The sequence below is a fragment of the Hyaena hyaena genome, unplaced genomic scaffold (genome assembly GCF_003009895.1).
Source record: "Hyaena hyaena isolate Hyena2069 unplaced genomic scaffold, ASM300989v1 scaffold_31, whole genome shotgun sequence".
Lineage (NCBI taxonomy): Eukaryota > Metazoa > Chordata > Mammalia > Carnivora > Hyaenidae > Hyaena > Hyaena hyaena.
Window position 1 is genome coordinate 4,109,236 of NW_024080664.1, and position 20,315 is coordinate 4,129,550.

At 44.6% G+C, this 20,315-nt stretch overlaps 1 protein-coding gene across 1 annotated transcript in view; it reads left to right on the forward strand.

The window, feature by feature from the left end:
* Positions 1 to 385: 385 nt before the first annotated feature.
* IQCA1 (IQ motif containing with AAA domain 1) overlaps positions 386 to 20,315 on the forward strand; it is a 139,726-nt gene continuing 119,796 nt past the window's right edge. Inside the window, exons 1-4 of the mRNA XM_039228605.1 lie at positions 386 to 709; positions 4,501 to 4,620; positions 7,881 to 8,072; positions 10,646 to 10,717. Of these exons, the coding sequence (XP_039084536.1) occupies positions 386 to 709; positions 4,501 to 4,620; positions 7,881 to 8,072; positions 10,646 to 10,717 (708 nt within the window). The remainder of the gene's footprint in view (positions 710 to 4,500; positions 4,621 to 7,880; positions 8,073 to 10,645; positions 10,718 to 20,315) is intronic.

A 20,315-nucleotide genomic window follows, 5' to 3' on the forward strand; every position in this document is an offset into this window, starting at 1 on the left:
TTCCTTCATAGCGTCTGCTCACGTTTGACTTTATAGGATAGTGTGGAATGGCTTTCCAAGGTGGCTATTCCAGTTTGTACCCCACCCCCAGCTGTGACAGATCAGTTGAATATTCTGGTTATCAATTTATTCATCTTTGAAATGAGTATAATAATGCAAGCTTTATGGGCATAGTGGGGAATCGCTTTGTATCATTCAGGTGAAACATCTTTTTAGCAATGGTCACGTCCAAAAATCACACGTACCTCAAAACAAGACATAAATGCCTTGTAATTACATGCCGTGTTCTTAGCTCACCTTTGATGCTGTGTTACTATTTGTTGTACCAGATGCCCGTTTTGCATGGCTTACGAAGAAATTTTTGCTTATTCTGTCTTCCCTCAGAATGTATAATAAGATGTGGCATCAGACCCAAGAGGCCCTCAATTCTTTGCTTGATAACGAATCTGAGAATGTGATAGAATCACAAAGAAATCAAGTTTTCATCTTCCAAATGTTGGCCACCTTCTACATAAAGTACGTGCAGATCTTCAGAAACCTGGAGAATGTCTACGACCAGATTGTCCACCCGCAGAAGCGACTGCTGATCCGAAAAATCCTGGACGGGGTGATGGGTCGCATCCTGGAACTGAAGAATGAGATGGTTGAATTGGAGTTAACCGAGTTTCATTATTTCGATGACATCCTTCAGGACCTAAAGTTAGCTCCTGTAAGTACTCAGCCTCTTTTCTTCTCAGTGTCTTGCTTTAAATCAGATATTTAGGCCTGTAACCAATATTCTACGGACTTCCTAGACACATTGCTGGTTGTTGTATGAAAAGGTGAAGCGTTGCCCTTCAGCGGGGCCATACTGCCCATGGACAAGGATTGGGTTCCTGTAGCCATAGGCACAGACAAATCTTTGCACAGTCCTTGGGTCCAATGTTGTGGTCTTAATTGTCATGATGGTGTCTGCCCAGGTCTGTTGGATGGAGGAAGCCAACCCTTTCACAAATACCCTGTGGCACAAAGCCTCCCTACTTTTGTTTCCAAAGGAGAGCTCCTACTGGCCTTTGTTTCTCCCCATCTTCTTCAGGGTAAGCACCCATTGGCAGCAGGTTCTTTATTTACCAGGTGGATGTGTCTCCTCCTCTCCTTTGGGTCTTTGGTGAGTTGGGTATTTATGGCAATAGGCCTCTGTGACTCAGACAGGAAAGAGAGGCATCCTCTCTCTCTCTCTCTCTCTCTCTCTCTCTCTCTCTCTCTGATGCCCTGGAGCAGAGGGCCTTCTGTCTCCCCACCACCGCTCTTCTGACCCCCACTACCAGATGCCCAGAGTCCCTTCTGACGCTCTGGCCGAGTCTGTCAGAGACCGGTGGACAGCCCATTGCAGTGTCACGGTCCTGTGAGCTCAGTCTGCATTTCGACAGGAACATTTCCCTAAAATAAAATTAGAAGGAGACAGTGTTCAATTTTCTACATGGCGTATAATATTTCTTCCTTTTGAAAACATTCGAGATTCTATAAAGGCTATGTTTCTTTCTGGAATAGGCCTTTCTAGCATTATTATTGCACGTTATTAGAAAGGACTATAAAGGATAACTAAAATGATAGAAAGTGTTGAAGATCAATCCTGAACGCTCATGTTTGCTGTATTCACTTATAAGAGCATGTCTTAAAGCACTGGATTTTTTTCAAAAGGTCAGGTGGATTTTACCTACCTGTGTGAAAATATCAGGAGTAACCGGGGATCATCATGAAATAAACAATCATTAAGTCACATCCCTACATCGAATTAGTGAAGTCATATTAAATGTATTGATTCCTAAGATATGAAATAATACGCTTGAAGTTGAGGAATAAGACATCTGTGAAATCGGTGTGGCGGGCTCCTTCAGGCTTTCCCTCCTGCTTCACGCGTCGCCTCCCTGGCTCAGCTGGTCCATCCTTTGGACGCTCGTGACCACTAAAGGGGGCGATGAATGAGCGACATCATCCAGGAAGCCTTCCTCATAGGAGACTATCAGCTGTGTTGTCCGGCAGCTCCGGAGGTACAGACTGAGCCACATGACGACGACACTAGGGTCCAGGTGGTACCAGTAGTACCACGGAGCCCAGGAGCACTGTGGGGCCAGGGGGGCACACGTAGGCCAGCTCGGGGCGCTCCCGCATGGCTCAGTTCTGCAGTCCCCATTGGAGGCCTGACCAACCGGCACACATGACGACTCTGGGCCCCTGTGGCCGCCACCCACATAGCACGCAGCTCCTCTATTTCGTTAGGCCAGCACCCAGCCACCTGTGCAACTGGCCTGCAGCCCGACCGCAGCTGATCAGACCAGGGATGGGTACTGGCGGCTGCACCAGGATACCCTCCCCTGAGAGATTCTGAAACTGAGACAGAGAGGCTGGTTTCTATCTTTGAGTCAGAACTGTGTGGCCCAAATTTGTGAGTAGTTGGAGCCTTTGTTCATCAGCTGCTCGGAAGAATGGAGAAAGCTGCTTTTCAGAGTCAGAGGGAGAGAACACGAGAGAGAGACAGAGAGAGAGAGGGAGAGAACACGAGAGAGAGAGAGAGAGAGACAGAGACAGAGAGACAGAGAGAGGGAGAGGACACTAGAGGGAGAGAGAGAGAGAGACAGAGAGAGGGAGAGAGGGGAAGAGGGGGAGAAAGAGAGAGGGAGAGAGTGAGAGAGGGGGAGAGAGGGAGAGAGAGAGAGAGGGAGAGAACAAAGAGCCCTCCCCCACAGGAACAGAGGTGAATGCAGAGCCCTTCAGGCATCTTCATCCCTGGACACAGCCCTGCTCATGACAGACTCTCAAGTGCGTTCCTCTCCTGGCCACAAAGTCCCAAACCCGTCCCTCAATGTCCCCCTTCGGCTAAACTCCCCAGAAGAGTTTCTGCTGCCTGTTATGTAAGGAGCCTTCCCAGTAGACCCCTAAGATAGAGAACATGCAGGGCAGAGAGAAGGTGTTTCTCTGCCACAAGACGTTTCCTTGATTGCACCCCTTAAAGAACGGGGAACCCCGAAGAATGTGGGGTGGATGTAAAATGTTTTGTGGACGGAGGTCTAACAGCCGCCCAAGCAACTGTATTTGTATTTCCTTCCCTTCCCTTCTCAGCTGCTCTGTTTCCTCATCCTCAGACTCTTCATAATGGACCCCATGGAGCCATGTCCATGAACAGTTGACTTTAAAGTTGGAAAAGTACAACATTTTAACACACTTAGTAATAAATAAAATCTCCATGTTAAAAGAAAGTGTAATCACTCTTCTCTGACTATCCTCCATCCCCCGACCACACTCACTCACGGGGTCCTAGAAACTCACTTTCCCCAATTTACCCCAAAATTCCATTCGTCAAAGAGAATTTTGGTTTTCAAAAGCAATTGCCGGGGCGCCTGGGTGGCTTAGTCGGTTAAGCGTCCGACTTTCACTTAGGTCATGATCTCGCGGTTCGTGGGTTCGAGCCCCGCGTCGGGCTCTATGCTGACTGTCAGCTCAGAGCCTGGAGCCTGTTTCAGTCTGTGACTCCCTCTCTCTCTGACCCTCCCCTGCTCACACTGTCTCTCTCTCTCTCTCCTAGAAATAAAAAAAAAAAAAAAAAGCAATTGCCATCTGGTATGGATTGATACCATCTCACCAAGTCCTTAAAAAGGACACTCCTTTCTGTTACAGTGCTTCTTCAAGGGAAGGCCTGGTTAGGGGAGAGGGTGTGGAGAGCCACACCAGAGTCAGGAAAAGGGGTGCTGACCCTGAGGACCGGAACCATAGCTTTGCCCAGCCAACTGGTCTACCAGAGGGCGGCCAGGAGTGTCTGAGAGAGTGACTAGCACAGTGTTTCTCATTGGGGGTGGCCAAGGGCCCACCCCATACCCCCAAATGGCACTTCTACCCTTCTGATTGGTGAACTTGGGCTGGTAAGTATTCATGTGACCTCCAGTAACTGAAATATTTGTTAATATGCACAAGCGAAAAAAAGAAGTTTATATTTTATTGCATATAAAACAAGTTTCCTAGTGAAGCAAATGAACTTTGCCAATAATTTTTGTAATTTAGGGTAGTTTAGGTAAAAGTCAAACTGAATGTGATCATTTACAGGCAAATAGTTAACAATGCTGATGATAAATTATGAGGTTTAATTCAAAGATCTCTCCATCGCAATACTTGGCTATCTTAATTTGCATTATTGTTTGAGGCAGGCTGAGATGATATTCTATTGCTTTAAAGAAATTCATTCAGTTGTCATTTGTTAATTATGAATTAATTGATGTGAATTCTTAAGTTTTACATAATGATTAAAATAAGGGCCACGGTGATTATTTTTCTATATGACTTTATTTGTGTCTCCTTAACAGTAATAAATTATCTTTATACCTCTGGCCTCATCACCTCTTAAATAAGGATGGGAGGTAAAATGTGTCTCTTTGATGTACAGTCCTTACTATATATTTTAGATGGATTTGAAATGTGTCCTTAAATTGTGACAGATTTGCCCTTTTGCTTATTTTTTCTCTTCTCTAGCAACAATTAGATATTCCCATCCCCAAGTATTTTTTGAAGGAGAAGTTGGAAGTAATCAAAGGAAGAGAGAAAATCCTTGCTCAGATATTAGCTGACTCTGGATTAGATATGGCTGAAAAGGTTTGTATACCATTTTAACCACCATCATTCCATAATCTACAAATTATGGATTTATAATTTATAAAAATTATATATAAATTTATATATAAATTATATAATTTATAAAGGAGCCTCCTTTCCCTGTGGCTCCTGATTGTGTGAGAGACAGGTTATTTTCAGTGAGAGGAAAGCAGCACCCATCCCTCATGCTATCGGGATGTAAGAAGTTGCTTACCTTCAGGATGTGTTTTTGACAATTCATAACCATTATTTTTCAAGAACTTAGAAACAGAGATCAGAACATAATGCTTTGCTGGTGGAGCCAGTATCTCTGAGATTGAGTAGATCATTGACTCTGTAATTTTGCATCTCAGGTTCCCCTAACCTAAAGTCAGAAGCTGAATGTTTTCACAGGAAATAATTGCTGAGATAACCTACTAGGCAGTCATTTCACTTTAGACCTTTCCACATGGCGTGGCCATAGCCACCTCTGGCCAGTCTGCATATGCGTTTTGGCGACCCTCGCTGCGTCCCAGATCAGGGCCTCATTACCCTGGCTGGTCACAGCCCAAGCGGGAAGGCAGCAGTTGGCTGTCCAAACTGGGACAATTCAGGGTGAAAGGGCCGCTGTCGGTAACTGTGCTGAGGCTGCAGCTTCAGCCCAAGGGCACAGGGGAAACCAGCACGTGCGGGCTCCCTACAGAGAGGCCCCATCGGGTGTGTCAGCCTGGGTCATGGCGCCACGGAAGATTCTGAGCACAACCCAACCGGGAAACAGCAGCGGGGAGACCGAAGGATGTGGCCTGTCTGCCTGCCGTGGGGAGCAGGTGGGCGACACGCACTATATGTGGCGGCTCCGTGCTGTCTGGCGTTCACGGTCGTGGTGCATGCCGCAGAGAGGGCTCGCGCTTCTCCCTCCTTCTCAGCCTGTCGAAATGGTGCTTATTCAGCTGGGCCTGGCTCGATGTAGCATCCCTCCCAAACCTGTCCTGACCCCGCAAACTCAAGACTGTCCCTCCTTCCTCCACCTCTCCCTTAAATGGCCCCCCTTCCTCTGCACTGCACATTCCTGGAGGCCGGTCCCAGGGCTTTTTAAGTGGGGGTCATCTAGCCATCCTTGCACTTGTTCGTGCCTTCAGCCCGTGCATCGTTCAGAGGGGAGCACTCAGCACCGTCCGGCTCCCACCCGAAGGAATCCCCTGGCACAGAGCACTGAGGAGCAGTGCAGAGTTCACTGAGCATTTTTTATAGGGGAAACAAGAAGAGAGATGACGTCACACAGTACAGCAGAACCCTGAAGATTCCTCTTTGCTCCTTCTCCAGCTTCTCCTCTCTCCTGTCCCTCTTCACCTGTGCGGGGTCAACAGCAGGGAATGTTCTTTCCCAGCCCCAGCCCGAGCTGGCCCACTGGATCCACTACATAGAGTCATCTGTCTCTGTCCCAACCCCTGCTTCAGATGGGCTGAATGTCAGGAAACACCGGACTCCGGGCAGCAGCCCTTGACATCCGTGTGACTTTCCCTTGGCCTTCAGTGCCTCTCTAGACCCCATTTCCACCCGAAGCTGCCTCTTTCCTGAAGATACATGTAATATACATCCCAAGAAGGATTCTGAGAGACAAACGTTACCACCCAGTCCTCCATCTTTCACACTTCGTATTCACTCTCGGGCCTCGGGCCCTCCATAAATGCTCAGAAATCTTTGTCGTATTGAATACACCACGCAGACCCTCAGAAGTATTCGTAAGGGCTGCGATGATTTTCAGAGTGATGATGCCTAAAGGAAAGAAGTACGATAATAACAAATGTGTGCTGGACACCTGCTTTCTGCTTGAGTGATTGTACAGGCCTCATCCAATTCAATACCAGAATGGCATTCATTCTACTCTCGCATGCCAAGTGCGTTATTGAAAACGTGTGCTCCCTGCACATCTCAGATGATGAGGTGTCACTGAAAACAAAACTCGGAGGGATTGGCATGTGAAAGAGCTTCCTCTAAGGGAGCCAAGGCGCCACGCTGAGGCACGGGGGATGGGCTTTGTCAGGGAGATGGCCAGTCTTGGCTCAAGTTGGCTCCACCCTTACTAACCACAGGAGGCTGTGTGAATTATTTTTCTTCCGTGGGGCTCTGCCTTCTTCTTAACTCTGAGTGGTCACAACAATACCTGTCTCAGGTTGCTTTGTGACTTTGCTGAGGATATCTAAGAAAAGCATCTGGCTTCTGTGGGGTCTCGGGGAATGGCCCTCCACACCCCTTGCTCCTTCCTGGGCAGAGCTCCCCCCACACACATACCATCATCACACAGAGAAGAGGCCATCACGGGAAACAGTGGCCCCAGGGGTGAATTGGGGCACCCCGTACTTGGGACCTCATTGCTTGGCACCGCGTCCTGGTAAGTCGGCCACACTGCCCTGACCTGAGCAAGGATTCAGCCCATGATTGGGTGTTTTTCAGATTCAAAGGGTCTCTCCCTTCTGCTTCTGTCCCTGCGTGAGGCTCCACCCAAGCCAGGCCCACGTGCCCAGCTTCTCCCTCGCCCCAAGGACAATGGAGAGCCTCACCCCTGCGCCCACTCAGAGCTGACACGGGGCTCTGGATGGCCCAGCAGCCTTGTTCTGGAAATGGCTCAGCCCCTACCCCGGCCATCCCCACCTGACATCTCCACAGACGGCATCTTCCGGCACCAGCCCTCACCTTTCTCCAGTCATAATCTTCCCATCCCATCTGGATGTTTTGAAATACAAACTTGTAGGTACTAGAAGACATTGCATGTATAAATCAAATACTCCTAAAATAATTTTACCATTACCCATATTTACTAGATCATCCTGTAATTGGTTTTGAAGTTAGCATTTTACAGCATGTGCACTTTGCATTTCAAGTTCTCGCATTCAAGATGTGTTTTTAATTTGTATGTTTCCACTATTAAGTTAATCAAACATTGATAGCGATTTTGAGTTTTATTGAATCCATTTTATTGGCATTCCTGGTATAATTTGCTGCCAACCTAAAATATTGTGGAACTAATCAGTATTTTGTTCGGAAGGGTAGAGGAAAGCTTATGAGATTCTTAAATGTGGGACCAGAGCACAAGTGTGGCGCGTTATCAAAATCCACATAATTAATGAGTACGATGATGGAATGAGACAGCTATCAGACTCTTTACCAACAGTTGGGGGATTTGCAGCGAAGCTGTGTTAGGAGTAAGCTTGTGAGGCCCCCAGGATCAACTGGTGTAGTTACCATGTTTAAACCTTGGTTTACCTTGAATGTTTTTGCAGAAATACTCTCTGAAGAATATCCCCCTGGAAGAAGCCATTAAATTAATCCAGGTCGCTGAGAGGGCGCGGCAGGGTCGCCTACGAGCCATGTTCATGAAGCAGATCTTCCTCCAAGAATACAGAGCAAAGCAAGCCAAGATCTTTAGCGAGAAAGTAGTGGATCTGGAGGTTGCCGCGCTGCAGATTCAGAAGGTGCGGGTGAGGTGCTCACGGAGCTGGGGCGGTGCCTCGACACAGCTAGAAATGCACACGGGGGTCAGGGGGAGCTCTGGAACCCCAAATTCCAAAGCCCTCCCTTGAAGAGAGCTGGATTTCAAATTCTGGAAAGGCTTATTATCTTACCCTGGGGAACCCTTGAAGTAAGCTTGGTCATGTTTTGTTTTTGTTTTGTTTTTTAATTGTACTATAAATAGTTACAACATGCAGGACATTATATTCAAATATTTTTAAAGATCACTGATCATTGTTGGAAAGAGGGTTGCTAAACATTCAGTGAGGATACGCATCCCTCATGAATTTTTAAAAGTGCGTTTACAGACAGACATGATCACAGAAGGGGAGAAAAGGTCAACCCCTCTGGCCCACGGAAACGTGTGCTGTTCACGGTGCCAATGACCAAGACATTGAGGTTCCTTTAAATGTTTATTAATTTATTGTGAGAGAGAAAGCGAGAGAGAGCAGGGGAGGGGCGGGGGGAGAGAATCCTAAGCAGGCTCTGTGTGGTCAACGCAGAGCCCAACACGGGGCTCGATCCCATGAACCATGAGATCATGACCTGAGCTGAAATCAAGAGTCAGATGCGTAACCAACTGAGCTACCCAGGCACCCCGATGTTCCTTTCTGAAGTGGGCCTGAGGTTCTCCCCCACTTTGTTGGATGCGCACCGGGGGTCTGCTCCAAATCCTTTTCCAGATAGAAGCTAAGGTTGCTTACAGTAAATGCAGAAGACGGCAGCATGAGGCAAATTGGAATGAGGAGAGACAAGGAAAGCATAAGGACACAGACCCCAGACGGAGGGTCAGGACCCCCTCTGTTCCAGGGTCTGGATGCGGGGGGAGAAGGGTGCAGGCAGACCGCTAGCATCACGTGTTCTTTATGTTTATGTGATAAAGTTCTAGACAAGCATCTGCGTTCAGAGCTTGAGTCGTATCAGCTGTGGACACATGACCGTGTTATATCTCCCCCCCGTGACAGTGGAAATTTTTCCTTTTAATACTATGAAGTGCCACCCTTCAATCTAGCCCCACACTCCTGCAATCTGGAAGTTTCTCTTGAAGAAACCCAAGATGGGGACACTCACTAATGAGAATTAGAAGCCCTTTCTTCTCTCCCTCCCCCAGCTATATTGCAGTGCGCTTGACATAAAACATTGTGTACATTTAAGCTGTACGATGTCGTGATGTGATATATATATATATTGCAAAGTGATTATCACTGTAAGGGTAATTAAAACATCCATCACCTCACATAATTACCAGTTTCCAATAGTGAGAATACTTCAGATCAACTCTTTTAGCTGCTTTCAAGGACGCATCACTGTGTTGTTGAACAAGGTGAACTCATTCATCTGATAACTGGAAGTTATCTGGCCACTTTCACCCATTTTCCTCACCTCCCAGCCCCTGGAGATCCCAAACCTACTCAGATACCCAAACCACTAGGAACCTGTTTCTGTAGGTTTGGTATTTCTAGATTGCGCGTGCAAGTGAGGTCATATAGTAGTTGTCTTTCTTTATATGTCTTCTTTCACTTAGCATGCCCTCCTCAAAATTCATGCGTGTTGTCACAAATGTCAGGATTTCCTCCTTTTTTAAAAAAAATTTTATATGTTTATTTATCTTGAAAGAGAGAGAGACAGAGCAAGAGCAGGGGAGGGGCAGAGACGGGGGAGACACAGAATCCAAAGCAGGTTCCGAGCTGTCAGCACAGAGCCTGATGCGGGGCTTGAGCCCATGAGCCATGAGATCGTGACCTGAGCTGAAGTTGGACGTTCATCCTACTAATGCACCCAGGCACCCCGGATTTCCTTATATTTTTTAGCTGAATAGTATTCCATTGTGTCTATATACCATACACCACTGTTTTTATCCATTCATCCACCAACCAACAGGTGGTTTCCGTGTCGTGTCGATTATGAATAACACTGCGATGAACATGAGCGTGTATGTCTGTCTTCGAGGCAGTGACTTCAGTTCCTTCAGATGGGTACCCAGTAGTGGTATCGCTGGGGCGTAGGGTAGTTCTGTTTTTAATTTTTTGAGGACCCCCCGTACTGTATCCCCAGTGGCTGCCCCGGTTTGCATTCCCACCAACAGGGCAGGAGGGTCCTTTCCCCCACACCCTCGCCAGCACCTGTCGTCTGTCGTCATGCGGATGACAGCCCTTCTGGGAGCTGGGAGGCTGTCTGGGCCACAGGCGGCCTCTGCGACGGGCAGGTTTGCTTCCAGGGTCTTGGGCGAGTGTGGCTCCTGTCCAGTCCATGGGCAAACAGGACTATGCCCGGCTCCTCTTGTTCAGTAGGGTGGCTCTGGGTCCACAGTCGGATGCTCAGGCAGTGAATAACCCATTTCTGTGATTTCTTCTTTCTTTAAATCTTCTGCCTATGATCACAGAAGAAAAAATATCCCATCAACATGCACACAGGCACGGCCTTGACCACATAGTCATTATACCATTTGAAATGGGAGAAAGGGTAGGGCGGCGTTTTGAGTGTTGTTTATGTTTTTTTTAATGTATTAGACAAGTAACCATTGATCTGTTTTCAGGTCTGGCGAGGTTTCCATCAATGTAAGAAAACCGAAAAACAGAGAGAGGATGAGATGATATTCCTGGGTATGGTAAGTTCTCTTAATGGCAGGATATGCATGTGGCTTTCTTGGAACTCGTGTCTTAGTGAGTTTTTGTGGGAAGAGAGGAAAGAAAAATAAATGACCAGTGACTTAAGAGAATGGAATCGCCAGTGCTGTATGGAAGCGTGCCCTGGGGATCTGGACAGAGCAGGCGCACTTACACATCCGTGGAGCATTCCAAATGTGGAAATGAGCTCTCAATTGCTCACAAATTGCCGTTCCTGCGTGATGTCTGCACTCCTCTGTTAGTATTTGTGACCAAGAGAATGGGTTTGCATCGAGCCAGCTGGCTTTGGTGGGGAGATCTCCGTGGCGATGACTGGGTATGTATTAGTCACCGACTGCTGCATAACAATATGACCACAGCTTAGCCACTTAAACACACACTCATCAGCTCGATTTCTGTGGGTCAGGAGTCTGGACTTCACTAAGTCTCCTGCTCAGGATCTCACAAGGCTGCAGGCTGTCATCTGAGGCCCACGTGGGTGAACTCCACTTCCAAGCTTGTGCGGTTGAGAGCAGGATTTACGCCAGGACCTTATATTTAATGCCGGGATAAAAACACTGCAACACTAACATTGATAGATACTGTGGCCAAGTCTTTGAAAATGCTAATCATGTACCAAGCTGTAGTGGGCTAGAAGAAGAAAAGAAATACAAACAACTACAGATACCAATTTGCTTTAAAAAAAAAAAAAAACAAACAAACCTATTAGATAGTGTCCTGAGTGACTAAGGTAATAAATTAGAAAATACTGAACAGAGAAGATGATCTAGGGAAATACAAAAATCGAAACAGACCAAAGATGTTAAAAAAAAAAAAAAAAACCTACATAAACTAATCACTGCAGTGAATGCTAGAAAGGTTTGCCAAGTCCCGGGGTCCATTTGGGCCTGTAGATGCAGGTGTGAGGATGGATGCAGTTGGACGTGTAGGACATTTACTGGGAGGAACGGAACGGAGGGCGGGGAGGCTGGGGTTGCTCCATGGGGAGGCAGGGGTGACCAGGTGGGGGCACGGGAGAGGGATGGAGAGGTAGAGCCAGCCTGGTGGTACACTTCCACCATTTTTAAAAATGTCTGCTAAGAAAAGAAAAAAGAGCTGGGAATGGCAATGCCAGGTCTGGGCAAGGACCCAGGGGCGGGGGTAGTGTGGGGACACCAGCCAGGGTTTACGTGTGCCCACCCTCCTGAGGGCAGTTGGTCTCATTATAAACAGTAAAGCACAGGAGCGCCTGGGTGGCTCAGTCGCTAAGCATCTGACTTCGGCTCAGGTCATGATCTCACAGTTTGTGAGTTCAAGCCCCACGTTGGGCTCTGTGCTGACAGCTCAGAGCCTAGAGCTGCTTCGGATTCTGTGTCTCCCTCTCTCTCTGACCCTCCCCAACTTGTGCTCGCTTTCTCTCTCTCTCTCTCAAAAATAAATAGACATTAAAAATTTTTTTAAACCACTTATGCCTATTTGCTTAGTAATCCCAACCCTTGCAATTTCTTTGCTTAAAAACTAAAGAAGGATGTGAGCAAAATTTACAATATATAGATATTCATGTCTGGGTACTCTCATACATGTAGACTGGTGCCCAGAAATAGTTCATACAGTTAGAACAGGCCATCGTGTGGCTTCACAGGTGATGGTTAGCATTTCTGTGTAACGTGCCAACTGTAAAATGTGAGCCCCGTGGTCCTCTTTTTAATGCTTTCTCTTATTCTTACATTTTTCTGTAGTAAATGTATATTTTATGTCTAAAAAATGTACAGATAAAATACACGTTCAATATTTTATCTGAGGAGAAGATGATAGGATTCATCGTTTAAACAATTTATAGCTTTTTTTTTTTTTTTTTTTTTTTTTTCCTGGGTTATTTTTTTGTTGTTGTTGTTGTTTTTGTGGTTTTTTTTTTTACAAATAGTTTATTGTCAAATTAGTTTCCACATAACACCCAGTGCTCATCCCCACAAGTGCCCTCCTCCATGCCCATCCCCCCTCCCCCCCACATCCATCAGTCCTCAGTTTTTGTCAGCATTCAGGAGTCTCTCATGGTTTATAGCTTTTTTTTTAACTGAAACTTTAAATAATACCAATTCACAAGGCATTCTCCCAGGTCTGCGTACTTCTTACCAAAGTATGTCTCAGTAGGAAAAAAATCAGGATTTATGATTTTTCTTTCTTTCTGTTTATAACAATTAATAAACTCAGAGGGGCACCTGAGTAGCTCAGTCAGCTAAGCTTCTGACTTCGCCTCAGGTCATGATCTCACAGTTGGTGGGTTTGAGCCCCAAATCGAGCTCTGTGCTGACAGCTCAGAGCCTGGAGCTGCTTCCGATTCTGCCTCCCTCTCCCTCTCTCTGCTCCTCCCCCCCTTGCACTCTATCTCTCTCTTTCAAAAATAAACATTAAAAAATTTTAAAATATAGATACACTCAGAGAATAATATAAGAAGTAAAAAAAAATAATAAAGGTTATATATACTTTTGTAACCAGTGTAAAGATGTGGGTTTCATTATATTAGTCTTTCCTTTTTGTGTTTAAGTTATATTCCCGAATACTGCACTCCACCTTCTCACTTTTAGAGAAAAGAAATCAAGTGGTGACCAGAGTGTGGTTGATACAAGAGCATGAAGCACATTCGCTCTCTCAGCTCTGGGATCAGCCACAGACGTGTTCGTTTCATCTGTGTTTCCATCAGGTCTTCTCATATAAAAACATTAGTTTTTTTCCGGGATTTTGGGATTTAAATAACTTAAAAGATCTTATCAGTGATATTATTAAATATAGAAAACAACGTAACTGAGTCCCACATTAGGGATATGGCTATATAATTTTCATCAATGTTGCGATGGCGCATTCTAAATAACCAGTGGCAGGGTAAATACACTTTGTGTTGGAATATCTTGTATCTCTGACCCTTCGGCCCCACATCGTGGACCAACCGCGCCAGCTGCCGCCATGGCCTCTGGGCACCACCTCCGTTATCAGCACAGAATTGAAAATATGAATTATTTTCCTTGAGGAAAGTATTGGTCTCCATCTTCCAGATACTTGGAAGGGAAAGTCTCCCGTGGAGGAGCCTGATACCCCTGCACGTGTTTATAAAGCCTAAATTGTGACGTCCAGCCTTTATTCTCTTAAAAAATATGGTCAGTCATCATACCTGAGTATGTACATATGATTTAAGAAATACCTTAATCTTCATCACCTAATTTCTTGATTTTCATTTGATATTAGAATTAAAAAAAAAATGATGTGTCACCCAGGTGGCTCAGCTGGTTGGGCGTCCAACTCTTGGTTTTGGCTCAGGTCATGATCTCGCCGTTTGTGGGTTCAAGCCCCACATCGGACTTCGTGCTGACAGTGCGGAGCCTGCTTGGGATTCTCTGTCTCTCTCTGCTCCCGCATCCCCTCAAAATGAATAAATAAACATTTGGAAAAAAAAGAATTGGTGAAATAGGCTAAGTTGTTTCTATCTTATAAGCAAAACAAAAAAAAGTTTTTTCAAGTTGTAATTATTGACAAGGGTGGAGGGAGACACCACGAGTTACATCGACTCCACCTTTCTAAAAGATGGTAAGCAAAGTACAAGATCGTTAGGATGTTTATATCCCACCCCTCCCCCCAAAGTTCTATCTCTGTCTTGAGGAAACCATCCGAAATAGAGATTTATGTGCATGGAAGTCTTCTCCACTGTTCTTTTTAATAATGACAAATTGGGGATAAAACTGATTCAGAGTAAGGACGTAGTGGACCTACATTAACACAGTAATATGTCACCCTTGAAAACTATGTTTATGATTAGTTTTTGATGACATGAAAACATTCAAAGTAAAAATTCAAGGTTTGGAATTACACATATAATATGATTTCAACTAAATACATGCACACATCTATGCACTTGAAAAAGAAAGAAAGAAAAGATACCGTGTTTAGTAGCATTCCTTTTTTTAATGTGGGACTTTGGAAGTTTTTTTTTTTTTTTTCTATCTGCAATTGTATTTTCCAACATGCTTAAACTTTGCTTCATTAACTGGAAAAAAGTACACATTTAAAATGAAAGCAAGTAGCCATAGAATCATATCAATTTTTTGTAAATCTGTTTCCCTCTCCCCTGCGAAGAGACACCCACATGTACAATATTGTGATAAAAATAATAGCTAACTCCAACTTTGTACTTTCCCAACTCAACTAGCAGTGAAAAGATTCAGTCTAAGACCATCTAAGTTTGACATGAAATTTTATGTTAGCAGTTTGGCTCAACCATTTCCCTTTAATATAATTCAGCACTCATGTACTCAACGTCATCTGCATGTAACACGCAGAAGCCCAGGAATAGCCGAGCCCTCTTTTTCATCCTAGAGTCTGAATTGCTTACACTGATTGCACACAAAGACAGAATTACGTGTTTATTACTCTCATTTTTCTGTTTTACTTTGGAGTGTATATCTGCTCAGTCAAATCAGAAGTCTGTATTAATTTTTCAGCAGTACAGGGTTTGAAGAATATAAAGAAAGCAACTTGTCTGTTTTGTGTTAAATGTGACTTTCTCTGGTTTGCCCTTTTTTTTTTTTTTACACTCCTCCTGGTAGGGTGTGTTCTACTGAAATTTCACACCATCGAGAAATATATGGATTCAATTTTTAAAAGAATGGTATCTTCTGTCCTCTGGCTGATAACCATGAAAATCCATTATCCCAAACCCAAGAAATGTTTTCAATTGAATATATTTTCCACTATATCGCTAATGAAGATATTGTCTTCAATAGTCTTCAAAAATTTCATTTTTCCGTTATTTCACTTCGTTATATCACACCAGCAAATAAACCATTGACTTATCTGATCAAAAACAGTATTTTTAGGTTTGGAGAAGCTTGGGCTATTTCCAGGTATTTAGTAACCGAAACCAGAATTAGAGCAAGAGACATCATTATGCCTTCCTTTCCTGACCAAATGTTTCCTTTACCATTGTCATATAAATTTTTTCTTGATATTGCCATTTTAAATATTTCTATTCTAAAATCTACAAAAGAAAATAAATAGCACTCTAAAAATTCATGCACAGTTATTTTAATTGGCAGAGCCAATGGGGTGGATCAAGTGGAAGGAAAATTAATGAATGTAATATATTTCATTCCGTGGATCCCCTTGAAATAATTTGTCCTGTGGTCGAGCCCATCATATATTTTATGTTACCCCGGAGCTAGCAATGTTTTCATTATAATAACGCTAGGGGACACATATTAAAGAGGAAGAGCCATCACTTTAAAATGAGTCAACTAAAGCCTCAAAGCACCATAAAACCCTGCTCACCTTCAGATTCTAACGTCAAATGAGCTCTATTGTAAATTATCTGTTGGTCAATTTGGTCTCCCTTAGTAGCAAATAATCCGGGACACCTGGGTGGCTCAGTCCGTTAAGCATCCGACTCTTGGTTTCAACTCTGGTCATGAACTCGCAATTTGTGAGTTCTAGACCCACATCAGGCTCTGTGCTGACAATGCGGAGCCAGCTTGGAATTCTGTCTCTCCCTCTCTCTCTGCCCCTCCCCTGCTCACTCTCTCTGTCTCCCTCTCTAAATAAATTAATAATACAACCCATAGTTGGAGCTTGGGTGCCCAGTGAGCTCCTGCAACACAGCCCCCTCAGCGGCCCCACTTGGGAAGTTGGTACTTCCGGAGCCCTCTGTGGGCCTGGGCTCTTCCTCGGGAACTGCTCTCAGAACCAAAACGAGTGAAGGATCAAAAGAAGCGCTCTTTGTGGTCACAACTTCAGTTCCAACCAAAACCCATGTCATCCAGCTTGCTCATTTTTATTATTCATTACAGTTGGCTTCAAATGACGTTTGTTTCTAGAAACCTATTCTCAGAAAGAAAAAAAAAAGATTTGTTTTGATTCGTGGGGGGTTGTTTTGCTTAGTTTTAGTTTTATTTTACTTTCTAAAGGCAAAAGAGCTGTCCCTAAGTGTCCCTGAGGGAGGCAGCATCTTAGAAATGAGTGCATGTCTCCAGGCACCAGCTTTAAAGAGTTTGCTCCGCCATATTGATGAAGACAGGTTTCTGGGGTGGCCCACTTGTGCACCCAGCTCTACCACGGGGGCCTGTGGGAGGTCTTTGAGTGACATACCCTCCCTCGCTCTGACCCTCAGTGTTTTCAGCAAGAGCAGGATACTGCTACCTATTTCACAGAGAGATTCCAGGTAAAGAGCCTGACCTACAGCTTGGGGCAGGATACGCCTTCGAGGAATGGTGGCCAACTTGAACCGTCTTGGAAAAGTACAGTACGTTGTCACGGTAACAGAATCGTGAAGACGTGTGAGAACTTGTCTCTGCAACAAAATACAGTATATTCCAAAATAAGTCGCTGCATAAAATACACACGCCACCAGTTTCAAAATACAAACTCTCTTGGCCTTTGTTTCTTGCAACTCAGATTTATGAACTTAAAATTAGTCTGTTAAAAGTGGGATCTCAGAAAGCAATGGGCTTGGAGCAGCCTAGGGGATCTGAGTCTGATCAGCGATTACACCCCCCTGCAGCCACCCCACGGAGCTGCAGGCGGAGCGCAAGTACTGCCCACACACACACACATGGTGTGTGATGCACCAGAAAAATGTTCGCAGACCAGGAAAGGCTGCGGCCCTGGGTCAGGTGTACACAAAAGGCTCTTAGGCTGAGCAGAGAGATCAGAGCTTGAGGGAGGTCACCATTTTCTGTTAAATGGCATTTTACAATCTACTTACTCAGGAGCCTGTATTTTGATATTATTACTGTTTTAATTCTGCTTTACTCTTGTTCCAGACCATCAGAAATTACATGACAAAAAGAATTCTCATCCTTATGCTTCCTTGGTTGCCTGATCCCAGGACTTCTTTTTTTTTTTTAATGTTTATTTTTAAGAGAGAAAGGGACAGAGCATGAGCGGGGCAGGACAGAGAGAGAGGGAGGCACAGAATCCAAAGAAGGCTCCAGGCTCTGAGCTGTCAGCATAAAGCCCGACTTGGGGCTCAGACTCGCGAACCGTGAGATCGTGGCCTGAGCCGAAGTTGGACACTTAAATGACTGAGCCGTCCAGGTGCCCCTGATCCCAGGATTTCTTAACCTACACCCCAGGTCAGAATGTTCGTCTTCATCTATAGATTTGGGCCCATGACCCAGTCTGTTACTGCAGCAGGTAGAACGGTGAAGGCCGTTAGCTCCAGAGCCAGCCCGCCTGCGTGCATTCAGATCCTGGTTCTACCATTTCCCGGCTACAGGGACTTCCGGGGGTGGCTTGACTTCTGGTGCCACAATTTCCACATACACAAAATGGGGATGGTCATAGCACCTCGCTTGTAGATTTGTGTTAATTCCTAAGGAACTTGCTGTCTGGAAAGCATTTAAAATAGTGTCTCACATACAGTGCACAGTAAGCACTATGTGGACGTCAGCTGTTACTTTTCTTCAGATGATTTATATCATGGGTTTAGATGTTCACGTCATTCATGATTCAAAAATGCTTGCTAAATTGACTTTTTTTTTTTTTACCTATTTAAGTTAGCCGCGATCAAAAGGGTTCAGGTCACCGTGCTGGCAAAGTATGGAAAGATGGGCTGTGTCATACACTGTTGTGGGAAGAGTAAATCTTGCAACGTCTTTGCGAGAAGGATCAGCAATATCTCCCACAATTACAAATGCACGTTTTAAAAGTGTGATCTAGCGTACCCATAAAAAAATTTTTTTTTTCAGACAAACTGGGATAAGCGGGAGGAAACCTGTGAGGGGAGAGACCTGCTAAGCATAGAGGGTACGAGCAGAGATGCCAGAAATAGGTGGCCTGGGCAAAGCTCCAGATTGCCACTTTGTGGCTGTGTGATCCTGGCCAAGCTCCCTGACCTTCCAGTGCCTCAGTTTCCTCCTATATAATGAAGACAGTAATTCCACCTACTCATAAGATTATTTAGGAGGAATAAATTAGTATTTGTAAATCACTTAAAATAGTGCCTGACAACCTGTAAGAGGCATCAAAGTGTTTATTTGAAAAACTTTCAAAGAAGGTCACCTGGGTAGTTCAATCGGTTAAGTGTCTTACTCTTGATTTCTGCTCAGGTCACAATCCCAGGGTCATGGGATTGAGCCCTGCATTGGGCTCTATGCTGAGCATGGACCCTACTTGAGATTCTCTCTCTCTGTGTTCCTCTCCCCAACCTGTGCTCTCGCTCGCTCGCTCTCTCTCTCTCTCTCAAGAAAAAAAATATATTTAAAGAAAGTAGGACATAAACGTGGCAAATTAAGCTTCTATCACTTATCAGTTGTAAACCCACTTGACTGTCTTAACCCAGCTCCTAATGAAGCAAATCTTAAATCTACTAAACAATGTTTAGAAGTTGGGCTTAACAAGCTAGAAAATTTTTTATTATCTAATAGTTTTGCATGCACTAAAATTGTGGCATCCTGAAATAAGGCCCTACGATAACTACTCGGGGCAGAGGGCGAGAGAGACCCGTTGGCTATGGGTCTGCTTAGAATTTTATTCCACTTCTTCTCCTGGGTTCATCTTTATAAGTAGGGGTATTTGTATAAATGCACACAGATAAATATAGGTCTATTACTCTGAAATGAAACGACGGAACAAAATGGCTTATTTTCATAAACTAAGGAGCACACACGCACGCACGCGTGCACATGCACACACAATCTTGAAATGGACCAGCTGAAGAGCAGTTTCCTCCCAGCGTGAAAGGGAGTGGGGAGCCGACTGAGCCCGCCTCTAGATGCTTCCTAATGAACACCAGCGCATGCTGCGTTCAGGAGGCACTGGAGCTAATTAATCTCTGCGTTGACGACAGCAAGAGATTTCACAGGATGGTCATTTGCTCAGAATGGATGCTTTCCCCAACCCCTTCCAACTTCGCCTTCAGTGACAACAAAGCACCAAAAAGCAGCGACCCCCCCCCCACCCAACGAGCTTCTGGAGAAAGTTGCCAGCATTAAATCACTTACTGCAAGTGTATTTGTGACTGATAAATTGAACAGATTTTCATTTGGACAAATGTCCATTTTATCTGACTAATTTGAAAGAGGATTTTTAAAGACAAAGCCCATCAAACATTAGATAAGCATTTTAAGTTAATGGACCGTGGAGTCCTATTTCCCCACAGACCCGGGAAGCGTCATCAGATGTCCTATGTTTACAGCAACATCAATTATTAATATGTATATTTTTGCTGACAGAGGACCTTGCTATCAATGTAGGTTTCGCTCTACTGTTCCGGGTCATTAACTGTGGAAAGCTTGTAAATATAATGGTTTATTCACATGGGAAGCCTTCATTAAGATGCATTATTCTACAGCTGATGTATTTCAATATATACCATATTATCATGTTCTCTATTTCCCTTTAATATTTGTAATTTATTTTTAAATGAGTTGCTGTTTACGCGGTGAGTTAACAAATTTGAATTCCATATGACCAAAGTTGCTAACGAGGAAAAGATGTCTTAGCCCAAAGGAAAACTGCTCATTAACATAGGACCTAAATATATTATAACCTTTAAATTCAGAAGCAACTAGAGGAAGAAGCTACAAATGACCCCAAATGTATTTTTGTCAGAGAAAG